General features: G+C 37.0%; 1 protein-coding gene across 2 annotated transcripts in view; it reads left to right on the top strand.

The window, feature by feature from the left end:
- map3k5 (mitogen-activated protein kinase kinase kinase 5) overlaps positions 1-24532 on the top strand; it is a 62930-nt gene extending 38398 nt beyond the window's left edge. The window contains exons 9-30 of one of the 2 annotated variants that reach the window (XM_079887489.1): positions 946-1105; positions 1720-1873; positions 3266-3373; positions 3859-3911; positions 5099-5194; positions 6025-6106; positions 6274-6407; positions 7732-7859; positions 7974-8110; positions 8200-8305; positions 9392-9549; positions 10105-10285; positions 11429-11449; positions 11908-12085; positions 12183-12351; positions 13425-13610; positions 13843-13948; positions 15259-15499; positions 18938-19050; positions 22430-22539; positions 22654-22730; positions 23525-24532. In XM_079887489.1, coding sequence (XP_079743615.1) covers positions 946-1105; positions 1720-1873; positions 3266-3373; positions 3859-3911; positions 5099-5194; positions 6025-6106; positions 6274-6407; positions 7732-7859; positions 7974-8110; positions 8200-8305; positions 9392-9549; positions 10105-10285; positions 11429-11449; positions 11908-12085; positions 12183-12351; positions 13425-13610; positions 13843-13948; positions 15259-15499; positions 18938-19050; positions 22430-22539; positions 22654-22730; positions 23525-23585 — 2759 coding nt within the window. In that variant the 3' untranslated portion in view covers positions 23586-24532. Of the gene's footprint in view, positions 1-945; positions 1106-1719; positions 1874-3265; positions 3374-3858; positions 3912-5098; positions 5195-6024; positions 6107-6273; positions 6408-7731; positions 7860-7973; positions 8111-8199; positions 8306-9391; positions 9550-10104; positions 10286-11428; positions 11450-11907; positions 12086-12182; positions 12352-13424; positions 13611-13842; positions 13949-15258; positions 15500-18937; positions 19051-22429; positions 22540-22623; positions 22731-23524 lie in introns of those variants that run through there. The other variant, XM_079887490.1, reaches the window with a different exon arrangement.
- The last annotated feature ends 2329 nt before the right edge of the window (positions 24533-26861 follow it).

Raw genomic sequence — 26861 nt, 5'->3', positions numbered from 1 at the left:
GTTTATGATACTAGCGTGAAAATTGGCATGAGCAGTCTCCATGGGTCACTTGACAAGAAAATTGTCCGAGCCACTTGAAATTTCAAGATTTTTCATTTTTTCAAGATGGCCGACACCTTAGTGGAGCAGTTAAGTGATATAGTGGTTTATTTGGTGATACAAGCATGAAAATTGGCATGAGCAGTCTCTGTGGATCACTTGACAATAAGCCACCCACAGCTACTTGAAATTTCAAGATGGCGGCCATTTTTCAAGATGGCCACCACCTTAGTGGAGCAATTAGGCTTAAGAAATCATTTAGTTGGTGATACAAGCATGAAAATTGCCATGAGCCTAATTGCTCCACTAAGGTGGTGGCCATCTTGAAAAATGGCCACCATCTTGAAATTTCAAGTAGCTGTGGGTGGCTTATTGTCTAGTGACCATCAGAGACTGCTCATGCCAATTTTCATGTTTGTATCACCAAATAAACCACTATATCACTTAACTGCTCCACTAAGGTGTCGGCCATCTTGAAAAATGGCCGCCATCTTGAAATTTCAAGTAGCTGTGGGTGGCTTATTGTCTAGTGACCATCAGAGACTGCTCATGCTTATTTTCATGCTTGTATCACCAAATAAACCACTATATCACTTAACTGCTCCACTAAGGTGTCGACCATCTTGAAAAAATGAAAAATCTTGAAATTTCAAGTGACTCGGACAATTTTCTTGTCAAGTGACCCATCAGAGACTGCTCATGCCAATTTTCACGCTTGTATCATAAACTGAACGATTATATCACTTAGCCGCTCCACTATAAAGAGTGCCCTCCTTTCTCAAATAGATTACACACATGCTCTTGTTTGCCCCATACATTATACAGACAATGTGAGAGTAACTAACAACTATATATATTGCAGGGTATATATGTAATATATATGCACTTTTTCTGTGTGTTTTGTAGGTGTGAAGTTGAGCAGTCTCCTGGGGAAGAAGGGCAGTTTGGATCGATTACAGAGTTATTGGGACGTGGGTTTCTTTCTCGGCGCTAGTATTCTCGCCTGTGACAACACACGAGTCATCCAGGCCTCTGAGAAACTCTTCAAAATTAACGCACCCATTTGGTACGTGCACACATTCACATTTTACACACATTGTTTAAAATAATCTGAACATCTAATGATTAGTGTTTGGCAAGGCATCACTATTATTATTATTGCTCATACTTTAGGAATTTAAACAAAATTTGGAAACTATGATTTCCAGGCCAGGTCATGGATATTATTAAAAACTTTAATTAAAATTATTATGTTTTTTTATTAAGTTATAAAAAAGTCAAGAGAATGAATTACCTATAGTACTGTAAATATGCTAATATTACCTGTTTTGCATCGATTTTCCTAGTTCCTAGTTTCCTAGATTTTACTTTTTAAAATGATTTTAAATTATCCAATAATCACAAACAACTAGAAGAATCACGGAAAGGTCATTCATTGGTCAATGTTTTTTAAACTGACTTTTGATTTTTCACATGGACAATTATTAAACGGGCAAATAAAACAAAACTTTGACTCAAATAAATTCTAGGAGAAAACTGAGCCAATATACAAACTTGTAGTCCAATTTTGAAGAGGCAAACGCTTCAGAAAATGTATTAACACATGAAAAATTTGTCACAGTTGTAGTCTTTTTAGAGTACTATTTATTTATTAATGTGTTTGTGCTTTCTGTATTTCAGGTATCTACGCTCCCTGGTTGAGACCATCCTCATCTATAAGCACTTTACGAAACCAAGCACCGATCCGCAGGCCCTTAAACAAGAGCTTGTGGACTTCTGGATGGACTTTATGGTGGAAGCCACCAAAAAGGATGTGACATCCGTCCGTTTTCCTGTATGACCCCTCTTAAACACACTGGCTGTTACACTGCGTTGCCACATTACATTGCCACTTCTTAATTTTCAAGTACACCTAAAAACTCCTATTGCAAGAAAGCCATTTAAGATGCAGAAGTGACTTTCACATATTCATGCACTGTTTACATGCATAGAGCCATGTTCTGCAAAAACCATGGAATAAACCCTTTTCTAAAGTGCATTTGAAGTCATTTGAACACTAGAATATATGTATATATATGTATGCACGTTAGTATTTTCACAAAAAAATGTGCTTAAGCCAATTATTTATATATTTTGCTGTAGTGTTGTTACTAAATACTTAATTTTGGCCTTAAAGGGATAGTTCACTTTGAAATTAAATTTTGGTATGTTTTAGCTTACCTCAAGGGCATCCAAGATGTACGTGTCTTTGTTTCCGCAGTAGTTTCAATTTTGATATTTTTAGGTCAAAACGTTCTTGTCTGTCAGTCATTTAATGCAGAGTCCAAATTAAACAATTCCCCATCGTAAGGACACATTGATGGCCTAAGACACGAAACGAGCGGTTTGTGTGAGAAAACGAACAGTATTTATATCGTTTTTACCTCTTATACACAGCCACGTCCAAGTGATCTGAGGGCGCGGGCGCTTCCTGGTGTGTGACGTGTGCGCAGACTGGTGCATATATATATACACTAGATGTAGCATTAAAGACATTCGTTCCAATGAACTGCCGTAGCCAAGGCGACCTCTAGTGTATATATCTATGCACCAGTCTGCGTACACGTCACACACCAGGATGCGCGCGCGCCCTCAGATCACTTGGACGTGGCTGTGTATAAGAGTTAAAAAACGATATAAATACTGTTCGTTTTCTCACACAAACCGCTCGTTTCGTGTCTTAGGCCATCAATGTGTACTTACGATGGGGAATTGTTTAATTTGGACGATGGGGAATTGTTTAATTTGGACTCAGTGCATGCTCTTTGAGACAGTGACCATAGACCTGCATTAAATTACTGACAGACAAGAACGGTTTGACCTAAAAATATCAAAATTGAAACTAAAGACACCTACATCTTGCATGCCCTTGAGGTAAGCTAAAACATACCAAAATTTAATTTCAAAGTGAACTATCCCTTTAAGTTGAGACAGGATAACGTGTGTCTTATACAGTATGCATTATACAATCCCAGAATGTGTTGTGAAGAGCAGTGTAAAAATTCAGACTCAACTGAATTATTTATTACAGTATATTTCATATTTTTGTCCAGTACACAATATTCATGTGTGCTGATTATTTTTTGTGCTAGTTATAGTTTTGACTTGAGACACTGCCTAAGACTGTTGGAGATGAATGGCATGTCAAGCATTGGCTGTAAATGTTGCTTGTTTGTGTTGTGTGCAGGTATTGATATTGGAGCCCACTAAAGTCTACCAGCCATCTTACCTCTCCATAAACAAAGATGCCGAAGAGAACACGTTATCCATCTGGCATGTGACCCCTGATGACAAAGTAATACATGTTTTACTATTTACCCATTTGTTCTTAATTCTTTTTTAATTTGTTGACTTTATTAATTCTCTAAACCCTTCAACATTACTGTCTTGGTTTAAGCCCTAACCTAATATGTTATTTTAATATCCAACCATTGGTTAAAGCCATTGTTTGTTATGTCCAGTCTTAAATCATAGTTAAAGTCTCAGGTCTTTCTAGAATCGTGTTTTAGTCCTTTTAATATTTTTCTATATCTACAGGATCTCAGTTGGTCCTTAAAAGCCTTAAAATAAATTCAGTTTGATCAAATCTAATGTCACGAAATGTATTAAATATCTTAAATGGTATAACAAAAGTCTTAATTATCATTTTAGTTCTTAAATTTGGGGATGGAAAAACAGTAGTCACGATATGGCCTGATGTCATTATTAAACGTGAAAAATATTTGAATTAGTATGAGTGATGCATTTTCTCAGTAAAATCTCTTCCTCTCTCTGTTTCAGAATACAGGGATCCACGAGTGGAATTTCAGTGCAGCATCAGTACGAGGCGTGAGGTAAATGCTGTCTTCCCTAATAGAGCTTAAATAAACCTTGAGAAAATGCATGAAGAGACGTCCTTCCACTAGAAGACATGAGTGACCTCTGTGGGTGTTCTGCAATGACCAGTTGTAGCTTTAAAAATATTGTGTATTTTAACACGAGTAGAACACTGTATTGGTCCAGTATGTTTGTAAATACAGTACAGGTCAAAAGATTGGACACATTACTATTTTTAATGTTTTTGAAAGAAGTTTCTTCTGCTCATCAAGCCTGCATTTATTTGATCAAAAATACAGAATTTTTTTTTATATTGTGATATATTATTACAATTTAAAATAATTGGTTTTCAATTTATTATACTTTAAATGATCATTTATTTCTGTGATGCAAAGCTGAATTTTCAGCATCATTACTCCAGTCTATCACATGATCCTTTAGAAATCATTCTAATATGAGGATTCATTATCAAAGTTGGAAACAGTTCTGCTGCTTAATATTTTTTCTTAACCTGTGATACTTTTTTAGGATGCTTTGATGAATAAAAAGTAAAAAAAAATTTAAAAAGAAGCAATTTTTTAAAAATAGAAATCTTTTGTAACAACAATATACACGACTGGTCAGTAATTTGGGGTCAGTAATTTTTTTCTTTCTTTTTTTGAAATAAATCAATACTTTTATTCAGCAAGGATGTGTTAAATTGATAAAAAGTGATAGTAAAGAAGATTTATATTATTAGAAAATATGTTTTTATTTTGAATAAATGCAGTTCTTTTGAACCTTTTATTCATCAAATATATCAGGCAGCAGAACTGTGTCCAACACTCATAATAAATCAGAATATTAGAGTGATTTCTAAAGGATCATGTGATAGACTGGATGTCACATGTGACACTGAAGACTGGAGTAATGATGCTGAAAATTCAGCTTTGCATCACAGGAATAAATTATTTTTTTAAGTATATTCAAATAGAAAACTATTTTTTTAAGTTGTAATAATATTTCACAATATTAATGTTTTTTTCTGTATTGATCAAATAAATGCAGGCTTGATGAGCAGAAGAAACTTCTTTCAAAAACATTAAAATAGTAATGTTTCCAAACTTTTGACCTGTACTGTATGTATGTATGTATTTAAAGTATTTAAAGCATTTAAAGTAAAATATAGTTGTTGTTGTTTTTTTATTTTATTTTACACATTCAGCATCTCCAAATGTGATGAGCGCAGCTGTTTCCTGTATGTGGTGAACAACTCAGAAGACTTCCAAATCTACTTCTGCACAGATATGCACTGCAAAAAGTATGTGTGTGTGTGTGTGTGTTTGCCCACGTTTCATTCATTCTTCCTTACACTGCCATAGACATAGACAGAAATTGCACATTTGATTGTCTACTTGAGTTATTTTAGAAACTAGCAATCCCCAATGCACTACTGCTAAAAAGCAATTATCCGCGTAAATTAGCTTATTGTTTAAAAACAGACAATTATTTCCTGTCAGTCAAAAGAGGGCAGCAAAAAGAGACGTGAGACAGAGATACAATCTCATGCAGTGTATAAAATGTCACCGTCTGTGGTGAAAAAACAGCATATTTATAGTTTTGCCGTTGTTATGTGATTGTTTGATCTCTGCAGTTCAGCAACAGTACATTAACTGTCTGTGCCAATTAATGCCTTCTTGCAAATGTTCCCATTCATATCAACAAATATTTATACTATGTGTAGGGCATGTTAATTATAATGGGAGCTTTCTAATTTTGGTTCGTCACTTGGAGTGTGTTTTGGTTTTTTTACTTGATCTTCTATATTGCAAGCATGAGTTGCATCATCTAGTAAATCCAAAAACATGACGCTGCTTTTTCAGTGTGGCGAAAGGTGATGTTTCTTCAGCACTTCATTTATGTGCCACCACCAACTTAAACATAAACTATTGAATCATAAACTAGTGGTATCAGCAGATGTTGATCTAAATAATTGAATATTGTGCACTAATTGTGTATCCCAATTGTGTATCCCAACTATGAAGGTGTAAAATTTTAATCTTTGTGTATTCAAAGGATAATCAGATTTTTGTTACTGTATCATATTTGATGAATGATGATGATGATGATGATGATTTGTGTGTTGTGTAGGTTCTGTGATCTGGTAAACGCTCTCACTGAGGAGGCCTGGAAAGGCTCAGATGAGCCAGAGTGTGAATCAGAGGCTTTAGAGGTAAAATTATAATCCAGAAATTTTGGATGTTATTGTATAATATCTTGTGAGCAAATGCTTAACCAAGAAAGTTTCTGGAAATATATATTTTATACTTATTGTTGTATGCATTTGTCATATATAGTTATATAGATAAGAGTGATTTGTGTGTTTGTGTGTGCCTGCAGTATGATTATGAATACGATGAGCATGGAGACAGGGTGGTTCTGGGTAAGGGCACATTTGGTGTTGTCTACGCCGGTCGTGACCTCAGTAACCAGGTGCGCTTAGCCATCAAAGAGATTCCCGAACGGGACAGTAGGTGAGGAAATCCCTTCTGGACAGTTTTGACCGTTACTGAATACTATAATTTTGGGAACATTTCTCATTGCACAGCCTGATGAACCTTGGTTTTATTTGAACTAAAAATGAAATAACGCATTAAACTTAAGGCGAGACACTACAGGTGAATAGGGTAACATTTTTAACTGGCAGATATCACCATGAAACTTTCCCAGTTGATTACCTACATTAAGATGAGAAAAAAATGTATTACAAGTTTTCTGTAATTTAATGTTTAAATATGCAAATTAGGCTATATCTAATTAAATATGCGCAAATTTGCATATATTTAAAAAAACGAAATCTGAGTATTGGATAAAGCCAGGTTTTTTAAATTATTTTTTCATTGTGTTCACATATTAGATGGGAAAACATTACAGAGGGATTTATGGATATCTACTTTTGTTATCCTGTAAATCAGAATATACTGTCAATAGCCTTAAAAAAATGATTTTCGCCATGTTTTTTGGAATAAAATGTTATATAAATCAGGCTAGGAATAATATATTTACAAATCCCTCTGTAAATGTCTTCATAATATAACTAGGTACAAGACTGGAGAGTTTGGTGTATATAGGCGCTACTGAAGTGGAGATTTTGGAGAGAAAAGTCATTTTGAGAAAACAGGCTTTAAAGATTTATCATCAGCCAATGAGATTGCGCATTCAGCCCTTTTACTTTCACGATTGGTTGCTGATAAAAAGGAAATGACCATATTTGGATCTGACAGCATTGTACAGGAGAGAGAGAGCTTTCCAGCGGTGTGTGTGATGACAAGAGCAGACAGCGATCGCGGAGCAGCGGGAGGATTTACAACGCCAACTTTTGTTGAATTTATGAGAAATCTACAGACGCAAACAGACGAAGTGTAGTAAAATAAAGACCTAAATGTGTATTTCAGACTTTTTTTCACCACAAGTCTGAAAGAAGACATGTTATTGAAGACAAATATCCAAAAATCTCAAAATTGACCAGTAAAAAAAAAAACTATGTTTTTGCCTGCCGTGTCTCGCCTTAAAGGAACACGCCGACTTTTTGTGACTTTATCTTATTCACCGTATCCCCCAGAGTTAGATAAGTCCATACATACCCTTCTCATCTCCGTGCGTGCCGTAACTCTGTCTGACGCACCCACCACTAGCCTAGCTTAGCACAAAGACTGGAGATAAATGGCTCCAGCTAGCATACTGCTCCCAATAAGTAATCTCTCAATATTCATGAATGCTTTTGAGGGTATGAAAAATGCATGCAATCACAAGGCCACAGTTTATCTGACGGCACGTGTAACGGCTGTGTGTTGGTAGATATTCGCAGCCTCTCCATGAAGAAATTGCTCTGCATAAACACCTCAAGCACAAGAACATCGTGCAATACCTCGGCTCCATCAGCGAGAACGGCTTCATCAAGATCTTCATGGAGCAGGTGCCAGGAGGTGAGGCAGAGATCTTTATAGTCTACTCGCACATTCTGGCCAAAATTCATCTGAGTTATTCAAGCGTTTGTGTAGGATGTGAAAGAAACGTTTGTGTTTTTCTGTGAATCGCAGGCAGTCTGTCAGCATTGCTCAGGTCAAAGTGGGGCCCTCTAAAAAACAATGAGCCAACTATCGGTTTCTACACCAAACAGATCCTGGAGGGTCTCAAATACCTGCATGACAACCAGATCGTTCACAGAGACATTAAGGTAATAATAAAAGTCTGTGAAACTTTATCTTAATCAGATAAAGAAATATCAGGAATGACTGATGTAACACTTACTTTCATGACACACAGGGGGATAACGTCTTGATAAACACCTACAGTGGAGTTTTGAAAATCTCTGATTTTGGGACGTCCAAACGTCTGGCTGGAATAAACCCCTGCACTGAAACCTTTACTGGTACTGAGTGTATTTGTTTTGCTATTTCTTTTCACTTAACCTTTTATCACTTTATATTGTAAATAACTTGATATTGCTTCTGTAACACTGAAGGACACATCGATTTCATGTGTTGCCAGATTTGGTCTATTGACTTTTGATTAGTATCTTATGGGGCCCTATCTCACACCCAGCGCAATTGACTTTGTACACCGACACATGTATCATTCCTATTTTGCACTCGACACACAGCGGACTTTTCCCTCTACAGACGCACGCCGGTAAATTAGGGAATGAACTTGCGCTCCCGGGGGCGGTTCAGCGAAAAGAGGAGGCGTATTCCGGCGCAAACGTCCCCTGGTGCTATTTTGCAGGTTTAGAAAACAATTCCGCCACTGACCAGGAGAAACCGAGTCTAAAGTCAGTGGCGCGTTGCACATTATATTCAGATGCTATTTTTAGGGCTCATGCTTGGCCATAATGTAGCGTGTGCACAACGCGCATACACTTTGCTTCTCTCATCTACACACAGACGCAGCAGTTTTCATTTTTAGAAAACCATACATTATTATAAGGAAAAATATTACCACATGAGGGAAATCATTGTTGTGTCCATGAAGATGTGAAAATAGGCATAAATCTAGCTTACACATTTACCCAAATTATTATACGCCTGTTTAACCGAAGCTAATTTGGGTGTGTTTCTCTATCCCCAATGTCACTTCTCTGTGTTTTACGGCCCTGACGAGAACGTCGGTCTCCTCGGCTGTGAACCGCTCCTGGCAAATCCGCCGTTATAATAGCAATCCGCCATGGAACAAGCGCGCCTGCTCTTAAAGGGAATGTGAGATGACGCTCTGATTGGTTTATTCACGTTACGCCCAAACCACACCTATGAGTAATGAAGCTACTTCAGACCAACACATTTAGATTTGCGTCGGGCGCAAGAGTCATTTATCCCGCCGGCATAATAGAGACCCGCCCACAAAGTTACTTGCGTTTCGCGCTTGATACTTGCGCTTCAGATCGTTAAAATAGGGCCCATAGTGTCTTATAAATATTCAGCAGTTACTATTGCTTATTTTCAGTGCTGGTTGTATATTTCAGGTACGTTACAGTACATGGCCCCTGAAATCATAGATAAAGGGCCACGTGGGTACGGTAAACCAGCAGACATCTGGTCCCTGGGCTGCACCATTATAGAAATGGCCACTGGGAAACCACCTTTCTATGAGCTGGGGGAACCGCAAGCAGCAATGTTCAAGGTTAGTATAAGTGTGAAGTATCCTGAAGTTATCCATTCACTATCCTGAATGTGTAGTAAATTTAACACAAGAGGTTTTACACAAAATCCACACTATTTTTTTTTTATTTTTTTTTTATTTTATACATTTGTTTTGTGAAACATTTGAATGCATTTGGCATTTAGTAGTTTTCAAATGGTTTTCTAACTTCTAGGAAAAATCTACAGCCCACCATGAAATCTCATAATAAATGGGTGATCCGATCAACCTTTCATTGCTGTTATCATGATCTCAAGAATAAGTTTTACCATTTCACAAAATAACATTTTTAATCATCAAAAGAAGCATTTGATTTGCAGCACAGGCTTTACAGTAATTAGTGGTTCATATCCATATGAAACAGTAGAAAAGAAAACTAAACAGATTTTTACATAGATTATGTAATCTGTCTAGATTATGTGATTATAATAACATTGTAATTGACTCCTAATGGCTTAGAGAGATGTACGTGACATGAGAATATTGTGTTTGAAATTGGAAAGAGTTATGGAAATGCTTTTTTTATGGTTTGTGTAGGTCGGGATGTTTAAAATCCATCCGGAGATTCCTGACTCTATGTCCTCTGAAGCCAAAGCATTTATCCTGCGCTGTTTTGAGCCTGATCCAGACAGCCGAGCCACGTCCAACGATCTACTCACCCATGAATTCCTCACTGTCACATCACGCAAAAAACGGTCGAAGAACAACAATTTCACAGGTGTGTTAGATGGACATTACATCTTATATCATGCAGTAAATTCAATTGGTACACCCATGAATTAGGGGACTAATGGAAAACTGTAATGTGTTAGATTAAACTATTATTTAACAAAAACAACATGGCATGACATTTTATTTTTGTGCTTTAAAAAATTTCTTTATCACCCCCTCCCCACCCACTCCTTTAAAATGGTTTTCATCGATCCATCGTAACCATGTATCCATCGATTAAAAAAATAAAATAGTGGCATACAGTATTTTGACGTAATTTTATTGAGTGTGTTTATATATGAGGAGTTCAGATGCAAAAGCCTCTAAATGCCATCTGAAATTTTCTTATAGAATGATCATTTTTATCAAGCTCGTATATTTAAATTCAATAATTTCACTTAAACGGCAAAGAAGATTACCTATTAATTGTCATTTAAGTGAAATTACTGAACTTAAATATACGAGCTTGATAAAAATGATCATTCTAGAAGAAAATTTCAGATGGCATTTAGAGGCTTTTGCATCTGAACTCTTCATATATATATATAAACTCAGTTACCACTTAATTAGAAAATGCTACCCTACTTAAAAATTGTACACCCAAGGAGTAGCATCATTTGGATAACATGATGGGAAGACAAGTAAATCTAAATGTCCAAATTACAGAATTTATTAATAAATTAATTACCAAAATTAAGATTGAATTATCGTTAATATATTAATATATTAATATTTGGTCCCAACTAGCCTGGCCAGAATCTACAACCTTATTTTTGTTTCTTTCAACCCTGTTACCCAATCAGGGGTGCGTTTCCCAAAACCATCTATGGTCGCAAGTTCTGTCCTTACCAATAGAGTTCAATGGAACTTGCGACTTTACCGATTTACATTCATAATGCCCATTTATTGTTGCATTGAAATCACACAGTTGGGTCTTGAACTGCATTTAGACTGAGCTAAATAGCTAAATAGCTCATTGAGTTTTTGACCTCCTGAGGTGGACAGATTATTTCCTATGTTTATTTTGGAAAGTGTTAGTTATCAAACCTGTAAATGTGACCTGGTAAAAGCTCTTCTCTTTGCTGCTTGTATTGTTAATTGTCTTCTCATCTCTTGGTATTTTTTTTTGTTTTTGTTTTTTTAAATACAGCTCTTACACCAGGAGGAACTGGTGAGTCTATTTCAAAGCATATAACCAGTGTTCAATTTTACATTATTTTGTTGTTTTATTCATTCTATTTACTTATTTTTATGATAATAACCTGGCTGTAAATGTAGTCAATATTCATATTTAGACATGTTAATTTTACTCATTTTCTCACTTAAGTTAAGTCGATGTACAAAAATAACATAACTTTAACCAAAGGGTACATTTTGAAAAATATACATTAAATTGAAATGTGTCAAATATAGAAATGATTTATCAACATAAAACAGCATTTTATTTATTTATACAAAATATTACATAAAGTTGGTTTTATGTAGCTAGCGGCCCATAGGGATACAAGGATCTGGTCTACAAAGATTCAAGGTCAAATTAAATGATTCTTCATCAGTTAACGTTTTAAAGAGGATCGTTCAGCATTACAGTGATGTATGAAGGGACTTTATGCTGCTCATGTCTTGTAGAGTATCTGCGTAGCATATCTCTTCCCGTCCCCGTGGTGGTCGAGGACACGAGCAGCAGCAGCGAGTACGGCTCGGTCTCACCTGACAATGAGCTCTGCACAAACCCCTTCAACTTTAAACCCAGCACCAAGTGCTACAGCGAGAGAGAGGTCAAAGGCCACCGCTCGCTCTTCCTGAGGTTCATTCTAGCTTAAATATACCCTATTATGTTACCATGCACCATTTATTCTGCATTTAGTGTATCTGCTTTTAGTAAATCTGTAAATCTACTCCAGTATTCCTGTGGAGAACTTTGAGGACCACAGTGCACCACCTTCTCCAGAAGAGAAAGACTCTGGTTTCTTCATGCTGAGGAAAGACAGTGAAAGGAGAGCGACTCTTCACCGAATCCTGACTGAGGACAGGGAGAAAATAGTGCTTCACCTGCTGGAGGCGCTGACACAGGTGAACCCGAACACAGTGCGCTCGTGTTGCGTGTCTTGTTACTCTCATACGCTTGTGTGATTGGCAATAAAGCGATGCTTAAGTGTTCTTAAAGCACAAGCCTGGTGACCGCAACTCAATACAGTCCATTCTAAAACACAGAGTTGCTTTTCTGGATGCTAATTGGTCAGTGTAAACAGTTGAATTGACCAACAAAAAGGGATAGTTCACCTAAAAAAAATTGTTCTGTTATAATTTGCTCTGCCTCATATCGTTCCAAATCTGCATGCATTTCTTTAATCTGCTGAACTGTAAATATTTTGGAGATATTTTGAAGAATGTTGGTAGCTAAACACTTTTTCTTCCCGCTGATTTTCATTGTATGAACAAAAAAAAAAACAATGGAAGTAATTGGGAACCGAAATCATGTGGATGGACTGTCTCTGTAACTTGCTTGCTAAGGCCAGATTTACTAACAGCTTGCTCCACGCTTAACCCTCTTTTGGTGTTAAAAAAACTACTGTCAGGATTTACTAAAGACATGTAGTGGAAAACTAGCGCTGAAAAGGTGTGGACAGGGTTATTTTCTCACCTTATTGCATATGCTTTTGTAGGAGTTTGCTTTCAGATTTCATCAATCCATCAAATTTCATCAATTTACTGGTGTTTGTGCCATTATTTACCACCCAAAAAAGCCTTAAAGTCTTAAACCAGACGCTAACTTGCGCTGCTCTTGGTAGATCGTGTTGGTCATTATGGAAATGATCCGGCTGCGTCTGTGTTCTTTAATTTGCATGTGTTCAGTAGATTCACTTGCTGAACTTTCCACTCACATCTGCGCTTTTATGGGATTGTACTCTCATGTTAATTTGCCCTGTTTAGTAAATCTGGCCCTAAATCTTCTAAGGGAATTATGATATGTTTTGGTGAAACTTTTCTTCACATCAGAGAAACCAACAACAACACAAAAATCTCTAATATTAAGGTTGTATTCATGCAGTCCTACAAATTCTGTTGGTTGTTTGTCATTTAACAGTTGATTTTATGTCCCTTTTTGTGAGTGTGATTTGTGTCCCCTTTCTGCCTCAATACAGGGGTCTGAGGAGACCAAACTGAAGCATCAGCATATCTCCATGCTGGTGACAAGTCTGGGAGAGTTTGTGAGGATGGCGGACAGAAAGATAATTGCCAGCACCCTCTCTCAGCTCAAACTGGAGCTCGACTTCGACAGCACAGCAATCAGCCAACTGCAGGTGGCGCTCTTCAGCTTCCAGGATGCGGTGAGCGTTCAGCCAAAGCCGTCTAATCAAGCTTTTTTTCTTATTGAAAATCCTGTTTCATCTGAAATGGTCACATTACACAATTAAAATGAGTTGCGAATGCCATTGGATGTTGAGTTGAAAAGCAAATACTGAATTTTTTTCTTTTTTTTTCTGATTGTCAAACTTTTGTGACTTTTTCTTAAAAGTTCATCATAGAAAAGTAAATGGTTATGGTATAATGTTTCTGCAGGTAAATAAAGTCCTGCGGAACCACAACATAAAGCCGCACTGGATGTTTGCCCTGGATAACATCATTCGAAAGGCTGTACAGACTGCCATCGTCATACTGGTACCTGGTAAACAGCAAAGAGTTTCTTTATAGAAAAATCCCTTTTTTTGGATGTTGGTCATTTAAGGCAGGGGATTTCATAATCTGCGTTCAGACTGTCGGTCCAAATCCGATTTTTGTTCATATCTGATCAGATTAAGGCGCGCTTTCATTACAGATTTGTACAAAACTTTTGCGTTTTTTTTCTCTAAATGTCGACAAAAAACTATTGCGAAATGACGTTGTTGACTGAAACTTCATTTTTTCCTCTCGCGATCAGTAAAGTCATTCCAAAAATCATGGCAACGGACGTTGGTAGGTTTATATACTATATCCCAGCCACTGTACAAGCCATTATTATTAATGGAAGGAGATGTGTGTGTGTTTTCCAGTCATTAATGACAAGGAACGACCCTTATTATACTTGTGAGCGGCACATATGAGGAGTTTCTGGGTGTTTCTCCCTCAGATCTGCTGCGAGGTCTTTATTTTTGGCATTTATTTGAGGTTTAGAATCCAGTATTCCTGTAATTCTTTTGTCTTTTATGAGTTTAATAAAGAGCTCTGTCTCGTATTCTGTCCAAACACACCGCGTCGTCTACGTCAGGTGACCTGTAAATGCGCAAAAACTGTTTCCATTGCAGTTTTGCGAAATATTTATTTTTCGAATTGCCTGAAAACCCCCTCATGCGAGCGTAAACACTTTTTTGCGATAAATGGGAGTTTTTGCGCAAATTAAGAATAGTTTCCATTTAGCGTATTTTCAATTTTCAATTTCAATTTGCGCAATTTGAAGGGTAATGGAAACGCGGCTAGAGACATGTTTTGAGGCCGACGGAGACGACAGCACAGAATAAAGCCTCATCCGGTTCTGCTGCTGACTCAGGAGATTCAGGAGACCAGAGCGGCGGATACACACTATCATGCTGTAAATAAGACAACATCTGTATTGCAAACCAATCCATGTTTCTGTTGTTGTTGTTTTTGGCGTATTCCTTCCAACAGTTGCGGTACACAGTGTGGACATCCATAATTTTAGATCAGATTCCAATCAGATACACAACTAATTGGATTTTGACTGACAGAGTGAATCGTAGCCTAAAAAGCCCCTGGAACACACGAATCAGGTCTGAATAGTTAAGATACGCAGTGTGGACCGACAATAATTTAGATCAGATTCTGATCGGATTTGGACTGACAGTGTGAACATAGCCATGCAGTTCCCAGAGCCCTCAGCACTGGGTGTGTCCAGGGAATGAGATATCCTAAGTGTGCGGTGCTGGGGAGGCTCCGGGAACAGTTCATGTGATGCAGTGTTTGTTGTTTTTTCACTCTCAGAATTGCGGCCACACTTCACGCTGGCGTCTGAGAGTGACCCCGCCGAGCAAGAGGACATTGATGATGACACGGTTCCTCAGGGAAACGCTATCCCTAGCATAGCACCACCTGTCGTTCATCATGACGACACCGTAGTCACGTCTGGAGTGAGCACGCTCAGTTCAACAGTTTCCCATGAGTCTCAGAGCGCTCAGCGGTCTATCAGCATGGAGCTGGGGCGCATGAAGCTAGAAACCAAGAGGTAAATGTTGTTTTTGTAATCTTCAGCTTTAATATTAGTGATGGGAAGTCCGATTCTTTTCCGTGAACTGGTTCTTCAGGACAGTTTGTTTCAATGAACCGGTTCAAAAAATGATTCACTAGTTAATTTACCTAATAACGCAATGATGTCATGTAAATACAATTCTGTTATTAAGGCGAGACACGGCAGGCAAAAACATTGTTTGTTTTTTTTACTGGTCAATTTTGAGCTTTTTGGATATTTGTCTTCAATAACATGTCTTCTTTCAGACTTGTGGTGAAAAAAAAGTCTGAAATACATATTTAGGTCTTTATGTTACTACACTTTGTCTGTTTGCGTCTGTAGATTTCTCATAAATTCAACAAAAGTTGGCGTTGTAAATCCTCCCGCTGCTCCGCGATCGCTGTCTGCTCTTGTCATCACACACACCGCTGGAAAGCTCTCTCTCTCCTGTACAATGCTGTCGGATCCAAATATGGTCATTTCCTTTTTATCAGCAACCAATCGTGAAAGTAAAAGGGCTGAATGCGCAATCTCATTGGCTGATGATAAATCTTTAAAGCCCGTTTTCTCAAAATGACTTTTCTCTCATTCTCCAAGTCTGAAATCTCCACTTCAGTTGCATCTATATACACCAAACTCTCCAGTCTTGTACCTAGTTATATTATGAAGACATTTACAGAGGGATTTGTAAATATATTATTCCTAGCCTGATTTATATAACATTTTATTCCAAAAAACATGGCGAAAATCATTTTTTTAAGGCTATTGACAGTATATTCTGATTTACAGGAAAACAAAAGTAGATATCCATAAATCCCTCTGTAATGTTTTCCCATCTAATATGTGAACACAATGAAAAAATAATTTTGAACCTGGCTTTATCCAATACTCAGATTTCGTTTTTTAAAATATATGCAAATTAGCGCATAATTAATCAGATATTGCCTAATTTGCATATTTCAACATTAAATTACAGAAAACTTGTAATACATTTTTTCTCATCTTAATGTAGGTAATCAACTGGGAAAGTTTCATGGTGATATCTGCCAGTTAAAAATGTTACCCTATTCACCTGTAGTGTCTCGCCTGAAAGCACATCGTGGATGTTTTACATGTCTAAAGCACATAAACTGAATTAACTAGTCTTAATCAACTCACCTTTTTACATAAACCATTAGAAACCATAAAAAAAACTTCCATTTTGCCACCGCATTCAAGTCATCTGCTCGGTTCACACCGGCTCGTTCCAGCAGCGCATCGGTTCTTCACGAACATGTCAGAGTCCGAACTGTTTCCTCAGTCAGTGTACTGGTGACTCGAGATCTGCTGTGTCCATTAACCGACTGTTGACGAGAGAGAGAACTGCTATCAGTACTGCTGTTGACTCCAGAACTACTATCGCATCACTGTTAGATTTATTTTTATTTTTATTTAACCTTTATTTAACCAGGAAAGTCCCATTGAGGTTAAAAACCTCTTTTTCAAGGGAGTCCTGGCCAAGAGGCAGCAAAAAACACAGTCAATTACATTTATAAAAGTTATACAATACAAATAATTAAAATGGCATGGCCTTATAGATAAAAATATGCCAGTGCCCTGATCTCCTGTTGGACAACGATGGAATATAATTCACAATGATGGGTCAAGTTTTTACAATTCGTAATAAATCTCAGAGACGCATGATAAACAGTGTCAATCTTATGCAGACATTGTGCTGAAGCGGTCCTATACACCAGGTCTCCATAATCTAAGACAGATAAAAATGTTGCAGTGACTAGCTGCTTTTTTGCTTTAAAAGAAAAAAAAATTTATTTCGAAAGAAAAAGGACAGTTTAAGTTTGAGTTTCTTCACGAGGTTGTCTATATGAGGCTTAAAAGTGAGAGCATCATCAAGCCAGATACCAAGGTACTTATAAGAATGAACCACCTCTATGACACTTCCAGTCAGAGTTAACACAGGAGGGAGGAGCTTGAGAAACCGAAAAAAAAAAATAAAAAAAAATTCAGGCATCGTAGGATCATATACTCCTGGATATTCATACGATAGTTATGTAGAACAGACTCAAGTCCTTCTTCCACCGTAACTCTCAATTCTCGCCCTCACTTCCACAATTTGAAACGTGTCTAGATTAGGGCTGTTACCATTTTTTTTTATTAATCATTCTACATAATATTACATTATAATATTACAATATCACACACATCGGATCAATGTCCTAACATAGGGTTAGAATTTTCCAGCATTTGCATTTACACAGAAGGCTCTCTGACAATTTCACAGCAATTTTATGGAATCAAAGCCCTGTGTGAACGTAGCCATATTAACACATCACTGTCATTGATTAATCTGTATATGTAATGAAGTGCTCATAATTGTATGTCTGTGGCTTAAAAGTGCTACAATCCCATTACTGTTATTGTTCAATTGAAGTCAGGTTTGTTGTCTGGAAATATTCTGAAATTGCAGTCAGTTAGCTGTGGTCAAACAAAACCCTGACAAAACAGTTTCTGTTTGCAGACGAATGCCTTATAAACATAGCAATGCAACTATTATAAGCCATGTGTGTGGACATCACCCCTGTATAGATTAGTGTGCATAGAGCAGCACTGGTGCCACCGGAATGACAAACAGCTCTCTCCTTTTTTAAGCAAACACTGATTAAAGTGCTCTGATTAAAACATATGTTCTGATAATATTGTTGGAAATCAACATTACTTTTAACCACAATGACTTTCACATGTGCACATGGCTGTTGGAGTAATAAAAAAGTAAATACAAACTGTTAGTTTTGTAACCAATTTTTTTTTAAATCATATTTGCTGCAATTTGCTATAAAATAACATGAATAGTAATAAACATAAATATGAAGTAAATAAATGGTGATAATAAATAACTAATAAATCTGGAAAAAAAATAATCGCACAAGAAATTAAGCAAGTATTTAATAATATATAGAAAATATGGGTAACACTTTACAATAAGGTCTCATTTGTTAACATTAGTAACATCGATTACACCAATTCAACGGTGATTTCTACTCGTGTTTGGTGCTTTAAACCCTGCTTAACATGCTAAGGGTGTCCCGCCGATGGCAAAACATGTAAAAATCACATCCCTGCCATATGACACCAAACAGCATTGGGTCTTGTTTGTCTTGTTAACCATTTATGGCGCTGAAACTTTGAACAGGACTCATGCAGATTTGAATTTGAATTATATTGATAAAAGTCATATTTTTGTGGTGCTATTAGGAAGCATTTTAAATGTTTGACTGAGAAATTAGCCATATTTATAGCATTTCAGTTCATTTCAGAGCATCTATGTGTATTTGCACGTTTATCATGTGTTTTTTGCATCAAGTCATACCACACTGGACAATTTTTCATCTAGTTATAGACTTAGACATGACTCACACATGTGTTTGTGTGCTCTAGGTTGTTGGAGGAATTAATAGAGAAAGAGAGAGAATATCAGGCCATCCTACAGCAAGTCCTGGAGGAGAGAGAACAAGAGATCAAACTATTGAAGTGTCGATCCGGGCCCGTCGGTGAGTCTGATTTTCGCATTTACACACACACTCATAGACACACACAGTATTCAGAGCTACAGACGGCAATGAAAATGCCTGCAAATACTGAAGCGGTTAAATATCAGTTGACCGACAATCTGTCTTTTAACCTTTTTGTCCCACTGCTGCTTACATTCCCCCAGTGTTCTCTAAAACTGAGGCTGTTTTTGCACTGAGACATAATATATTTGAAAGAATAGAAACTCAGTTTCAGCCTCAGGCTGTCTGGATGGTTCGGCACCATCAAACTGAGCACTGGAGTCCTAAAAGACTTCATGTTCAGCCCACTGTTGTTCACCCTGATGACTCATGACTGCACTGCCATAAACAGTGCACATCATCAAGTGATGGGCCTCATCAGCAACAGTGATGAGTCATTACACTGGGAGGAGGTGGATCGTCTTTAGGACTGGTGCGAGAACAACATCTCAGAGCATATTCACTTTTCATGTGTCACTGTCTGGTAAAGGTCCTGATATACTCACGGCGAAGTTCATTCTTCGTTCTTCGTTTAGGGGTTAGCGAAGTTCGAGATGCGTGAGCAGAGATATGCTGTAAGCGAACATCCGACGCCGCCCACATTACTGAGAGCGATGAATATGTAAATATGTTCTGCGCGCTTTCCTCTCAATAACGAAAAATAAACACACAACAAAATTGAGAAAACAGCAAGCATTTTGTTTGTAAGAAAAGCATCTGATCATCATGTGTTTGCATGAGCTCTGCAATTCAGCACTCTAGTAAAGTTATTTATACAACACGTAAAATCAATCAGCTTGACTGTATTAAACATGAAAAACAGTGTCAATGTCTCGTTTCTTTAAAAGTACAACTTCATTTTCTACTATAAAGCAGCTCTTGTGTGTTTGTTTTCACTCACGGACCTCTGACCTCGACAATCTGAACAGATGAAATGAGCCAAATAAAGATTTCCACGTGACCACACCTACCTGTTACGTAATCGCCACGGACCAATGGTAGAACAAAGGTGTTTACCAGCCATAGCGGACTTTTTAGGAAAGTTCACTTTGGCAAGCTGTTTCAAACTCCCAAAATGAACTCTAAACGAAGATCGTTTAGGCCACATCAGTTCATTCTATGATTTCGCTTGAAGTATATCGGGGCCTTTAGCCAGGGATAATGCTTCAGACCACAAGGCCATGCAACACATTGTGAGAACTGCAGAGAGCATTACTGGAACATCTTTCCCTTCCCAGGGTTCCCACGGGTCCTTGAAATCCTTGAAAGTTTGTGAATCTAAAAAAAAAAATTCAAGGCCCTGGAAAGTTTTTGAAAATAAACATACAGGTCCTTGAAAGTGCTTGAATTTATTTTGTGCAAGAAATTTTATGTAAAAAAATCCATATTATTCCCTCCGGTCCGCTAATGTGTTATTTCGCCAACACTTCGTGGCCTATGCATGCTAGCTTGCTCGATTTAGGTTAGTTGCGCACATTTACGTGAATTTATTAGTACTCGTGAACTAGTCGTGAACTACTACGATGGTACCTCAACGTTTCATAGACACACCGTGAAACATTGCATAAATAGGCTGAAACGTGATGCATGGAAGAAGTTTCAAGATATTTGGCTCACCAAAGAAGATTACAAAGAATGGCTTGCCAGGTTTGCCACCCGTCCCGTAAATGACAGAATCGTCCCGTATTTAAAGGTAAATGTTGTGTCCCCTATCAAATCAATACGGGACGCGATTTGTCCTGTATTTAGGAATCCACTTGTATTATTAGGGGCCGAGCACCGAAGGTGCGGAGGCGTTTCATTGATGCCTTAACATTTGTGTGCATATTTTCACTGTAAGCATTTATAGTAAAAGACCTGGGTGTTATACTAGACTGCAACCTTTTAAAAGTCTTCAACCATTCATGACCTCGAGACTAGATTACTGTAATGCTTTATTAGCTGGTTGTCCTGCATCCTCAATAAACAAGCTACAGTTAGTCCAAAATGCCGCCGCTAGAGTTCTTACTAGATCAAGAAAATATGATCATATAACACCAATTTTATCATCACTACATTGGTTATCTATAAAGTCCCGTATTAATTACAAGGTATTGCTACTGACTTATAAAGCCCTAAACGGCTTAGCTCCAGTCTATTTAACGGATCTTCTATCGCCCTATAATCCATCGCGCTCTTTAAGATCACTAAATTCGAGGCTTCTGGTCATACCTAGGATATCCAGATCCACCAAAGGAGGGAGAGCATTTTCACATTTAGCTCCAAAACTCTGGAATAGTCTTCCTGATACTGTTCGTTGCTCAGACTCGCTCTCTCAGTTTAAAACTAGATTAAAGACGCATCTCTTCAGCCAGGCACTCATGTAATACTTTTAATCTTACAGTTAAATCCGGTCTCTAGTTCATAAACGCCAGAGGAGAACTGGCCCCCGACTGAGCCTGGGTTCTCCCAAGGTTTTTTTTCCTCCATTAGGTCACCTGATGGAGTTTTTTCGGTTCCTTGCCACTGTTGCCTTTGGCTTGCTCAGTTGGGGATATTTAATTTAATTAATCAATCAACAATACTATTGATCAGCATTACCAAACGTGGACGTTTTCCACTAGAAACAAACATTGATGTATTATTTTAATTTAATACTGTAAAGCTGCTTTGATACAATCTGTATTGTGAAAAGCGCTATATAAATAAACTTGACTTGACTTGATAGTAGCACACCATCATTTGTGTTTGTGACATAAAAAACATGTGCTCGAAAAAAATCATTTGAGTCGTTTGTATGAATGTAAATGACAATACAGAAACAGCCAAAAACAAAAACAGTTGGCATTGAACAGTCTGAAATCACAAATATGTAATACTACTCTGTGGTACTTTAGAAAGCATATATCCATGCACAGCTTTCGTGAGAAAAAGAATTCAGCAAACAAAGACTGCCTGCCTCCACTGTCTAAGTAATTTAGTTTTATTAAGTTACATTATCTGAGGAAATTGCTTGGATCATATGTGAGTAGGATGTTGGGTGGTCAGTTCAGCTTTTTGGTCACTCTTACAGACATGAGACTTCCACTAAAAATCCAAGTCATTGAGTAAAACTAATGGAGAAAAAAATACTTTTTAGACCACTGTATTTCTTTTAGAATCTTGCAAAGTTACATTTTCTTACTGGACTATTCAGTGTTGTTCTGACTTTACCATTTAGTGACATGTCTTTATTTGAATATTAATTTTAACATGCTGTTTTGGTAGTCTTTTGCTATGTATTAAATCACTGTTGTGATATATCATTATTATATTATTGATATAATATATACATCAGTATTGACCTTTTCCAATAGAACACCACAGTCCAACCCTGTGTTTGATCATGTGTTTATGGCAGATGTTCCTGTGCACATCATGAACACAAGTAGTTCATCTGAAGGAGACGGACACCAGGAACTTCTGGAATGGCTGAAGCTCCACGGGGCGGATGGAGACTCCATAGAGAGAGTAATATACAGAAAATCTATTCACTTTGGTCTCCGAATATTTCAAATACATCTGGTCCTTAATAATATTGTCTGAAATCAACAGATAATGGATTATTTTCTATCCATATCATAGATTATAGCCGAAGATTACAGTCTTGATGACATCCTTCATTATGTCACAAGAGAGGACTTGAAGACTTTGAGATTACGGTACGTGAACAATTCTGATAATCTGTAATATATTCAGTTTTTTATAAATAAATCAAAAACAGACATTAACATGCATAGGTTATATTTCACATTAAATTGTTACACTACCACGTATTTACACGGACCTACATATTTCAGGTCAGTAAAAAAAATACATTTTTAAAATATTTTTTAAAGATGATTCACCTAGGCAAAAATACAGCAAAAAACTATAATATTGTGAAATATTACGGTATTACAATTTACAATTACTGTATTATATTTTAATGTTGTAAAATGTAATTTATTCCTGTGATCAAAGCTGAATTTTCAGCATCATTACTCCAGTCTTCAGTGTCACATGATCCTTCAGAAATTACTCTAATATGATGATTTGCTGCTCTAGAAATGTTTCTTAGAATATAACTTAAATATAACCTTTTGTTAAATGTAATCTTTTGCAATATATAGGCTTCTATAAAACAGTGGAGTAAGTTACTCATTCATTGTTAGTCTTGTTGCAAGTTCCAGATGCTGTGACAGACATGAACACATAATATTGAGTAAATTTGACTGAATCCAGACAGCTAATTGGTTTATATTATGTTACCTGGGAAATGTGTCCATTCTGTGTAAATTAATTACTGTTTATATGTAAATGTGGTCCTCCGGAGACACATAAATTATATTGCACAATGATAAAGCATACAGTGTGAAACTGCCATAATTCACATTATCTTTGGGATTATTACGTTTCTCTGCTATGCGCAGTAAAATAGTGTATGATTGTGTGTTTTCTTGTCTTGTGTTTCTAGAGGTGGAGTCCTATGTAAACTCTGGAGCGTCATCTCAGAGCACAGAAAAAAGCCAGGCTGACGACCGTAGCCACGAATATGTGCCATCCAGACTCTGTTCAAGTGTTAAAACATATCCAAATATATATATATATTTAGTGGGATCAATTCAAGTCTTATGTGATTATCCATATGACATTTAAATATGTTTTAACTTTTATATTTATCTGTGAAATTGCAGTTTTACATGTGACTGTAAATGAACTGTTAAAGGCCCACACATTTGATACGTGAACACTGTTACGGCATCTTTATACAGGAAACTTGTTTTTATTTTTTTAGATTTGGTTACAGAAACGTGTCTTGACCTGCCTGAGAACTTTTTCCAGTCCAAATCTCTTTTCCTTTCAGAAAAGACACTGAAACTACACTGAAAGTGTTTTATATATATTTTTACATGTATCATTAATAAGGTGTATTGTCAAGTAATTTGCTAATATACTTTTTTTTTTTTTTTTTTAATAAAGGCTAGTTATATTTGCATATATTCTAAATGACAGGTACGAGGATACACAATAACCAATCAAATTGAATTGTGTTTCCACGTATTTGGGGTGACACGTGAATAAACCACCTCTGAAATTGTATATAAACTCCTTTTAGAGCTACATTCCTGAGATTATATGTAAACTATATCCAGAAGCACAGAGAATATATCACAAATGTGCTTTTATGTCTATTTATTCAGCACAAATCTCAAGCAACTCAAGAGCACCTCAAGTTTTTAAATTCTGTGAAATTACCATTTTAAGTGTAACCGATGGCCCTAATAGTTTCTAGTCAAATCATAAAACATAACATAAATGATGTGTATCTAATGATACACATTTAAACACACACACACACCTAGGGCTATGTGATGTGACAATCATGTAATGGATACGTTTGATATCTGTGGTGAATGTTTGCATGATCAGTGTTTGCATTCCAACTGTTTCATTTTGTGCAAATTGGAATTTCACTTTTGGATTAAATAAAAAGTTTGGGAATTTTTTTTTCTTAATTCCAGCTAGCACAGTATAACAGAAGTGTTATTAAATTTTTTTGTGTGTTTTTAGATATGTTATCGTAAGAATCTACCTATTATTTGCGAGGATTTCATGCTCATCATTACTAATTGCCCCGCACTCCCCAGTTTTCTTTCTTCTGTGAAACACTGAAGATATTTTTAAGAACGATGGGGTTAAAAAAACATAGGACCCCATTGACTCTCATTGTAGACTAAAAATGTGTTCAACAGAAGAAATTAATACATATAGTTTTGTAATGACATGAGGGTGAGTAAATAATACCAGACATTTATGGGTTTTCTATTTCTTTCATTTTTGGGTTAACTATTCCATTAACACCCAATGAAAGTCATTTCAAGAGGACCTTTTTGACCACAGATGGATGACATCCTTAGTGGTATTAACACTAAATGATTTAAGATAGCAGGAATCTGACAGCCTTCCTACCACATTTTTCACATCACACTGACCTGTATTGCTTGGCCCTGATGTCAAGTATAATTCAGAAAATAATGTCACAAATTTTTGTCTGACATTTTCTATTTTAAACTTTTCAAAGCAAGTACCACATCTGATTTAATCAGAACATCTAAGTACCACCTAGTCGCGTCAGTGTTCGTCTTTTTGTATATTTACATCAAACAAGGAGTTAAATAGGGTGGCATGTTGAGGGAATCGATTGGATGGTGAAATCATTTTTCCTTTTTCTTTGGAATAACAAACACCAATTAATCATAAACAATGAACCAGGGACATATTAAAAGTAAATAGGGTCAATTTTGGTTTTTATGCTGACTTCAGGCATAACAACACACTCCTGGCAGTTGTAGAGTGGTGCATTTCCTGACAAAATGCCACACTTAAAGGCTAACAAACCAATTTGATGGCGACACTCAGCTCATACGTGGGGGTGTTAATCTTCGACAAAGCACCCAGTTAGACGAGGATGTCTTTCACCCCAGTGTCCTTGACAATCACCAAATTAATCATTAAAGACTATGATGATCGACTGCATCCTGAGCTTCAAGCGCACCTCGCCACCCATCAGATCAAACTGATGTTCGTCACACCCAGCACACCACATGTTTGGAGGGAAAAATAAGCTTCTAAAGGCAGCACTATAAGTTACCCTTGGGACGCAGATAGTCACAGAGGAAGTGCAGGTTGAAATAGAGGGGATCCTCAACTCTAAGCCTGTTGGCTGTACCTCCACAGATGTTGCTGACCTAGATCCTGTTACGCCTAATATCTTGTTTGACTCCCAGAAGTGGTCAACCTGGAGTCTGATCTTCTGAGCCGAAGAAGATGGAGACACGGCCAACTCTTAGTGGACCACTTGCACAGCCTTCAGACTCGTCAGAAATGGAGATCAGAGGAAACTGATGTTCAGGTCGGTCATGTTTGTGGACCAGCAGCCAGCAACCCGTTCCTTTTGACCAGTTGCAACGATCACCCAAGTCTTCCCTGGAGCAGACAACTGAATCAGATCAGCAGAAATAAGAGTGAAGAACTAGACCTTCAGTGGTGTTAAGCTGATCTCTCTTCCCCTTATACCCGAGTAACTGTACACCCATAGGCGTCGATTTCGGGGGGGACGGGGGGGACGTGTACCCACCAGTTTTCCTCATGAGTCATTTTGTACCCACCACTTTTAACTTCCGTCCATATTAATTTGACTTTTGGTTCGATTTTTTGACAGTTTTCAGTGGTTGTGAGGAGCATGAGAGAGAAATTTGGTAATCATTGTCTGACCCAACAAAACAACATTATAATATTCGTTTTATTTTATTTTCCATGTTCGCATTTATGAGGGAAAAAAGTTTACGGTTACGGACGTAAAGCGGTCTGAAAGCGGCACTAAAAGACTGCTTTAAAACTTTCACAGACACCTCAAACAGAACAGCTGCCTTTCTTTAAAGTGAATTTCGTTTTGTATTAATTATATCTTAATTTTAATCAGTGTTTCATGAACCAATTGCCTGGATTTAATAGCCTATATAGCTAAAAAGTAAATATAGCAGAATCATACGGTGACGCATTGCTGCCACATATATTATTTTTTCACCTCAATTATGTCTAATAACGAAATCTTATGTCGTTTTAAAATAACGATGCATTTTAATTGTTTATTAATGAGCTAGTCTTTTCTAAATCAGTGTAGGCTGCCTGCATACATATCTCCACATCTCCGCTGTAATGTAGCCTAGATGCGCCTTTTATACGGACAGGATTACATAATCAGATGGTAGCTACCGTATTTGCTTTCGATTGGATTTTTTTTTCGTTGG

Source organism: Squalius cephalus (assembly GCF_949319135.1).
Source record: "Squalius cephalus genome assembly, chromosome: 12".
In the NCBI taxonomy this organism is placed as follows: domain Eukaryota; kingdom Metazoa; phylum Chordata; class Actinopteri; order Cypriniformes; family Leuciscidae; genus Squalius; species Squalius cephalus.
Note: the sequence above shows the minus strand (reverse complement) of the source record. Positions and strands in the feature narration are given on the sequence as shown.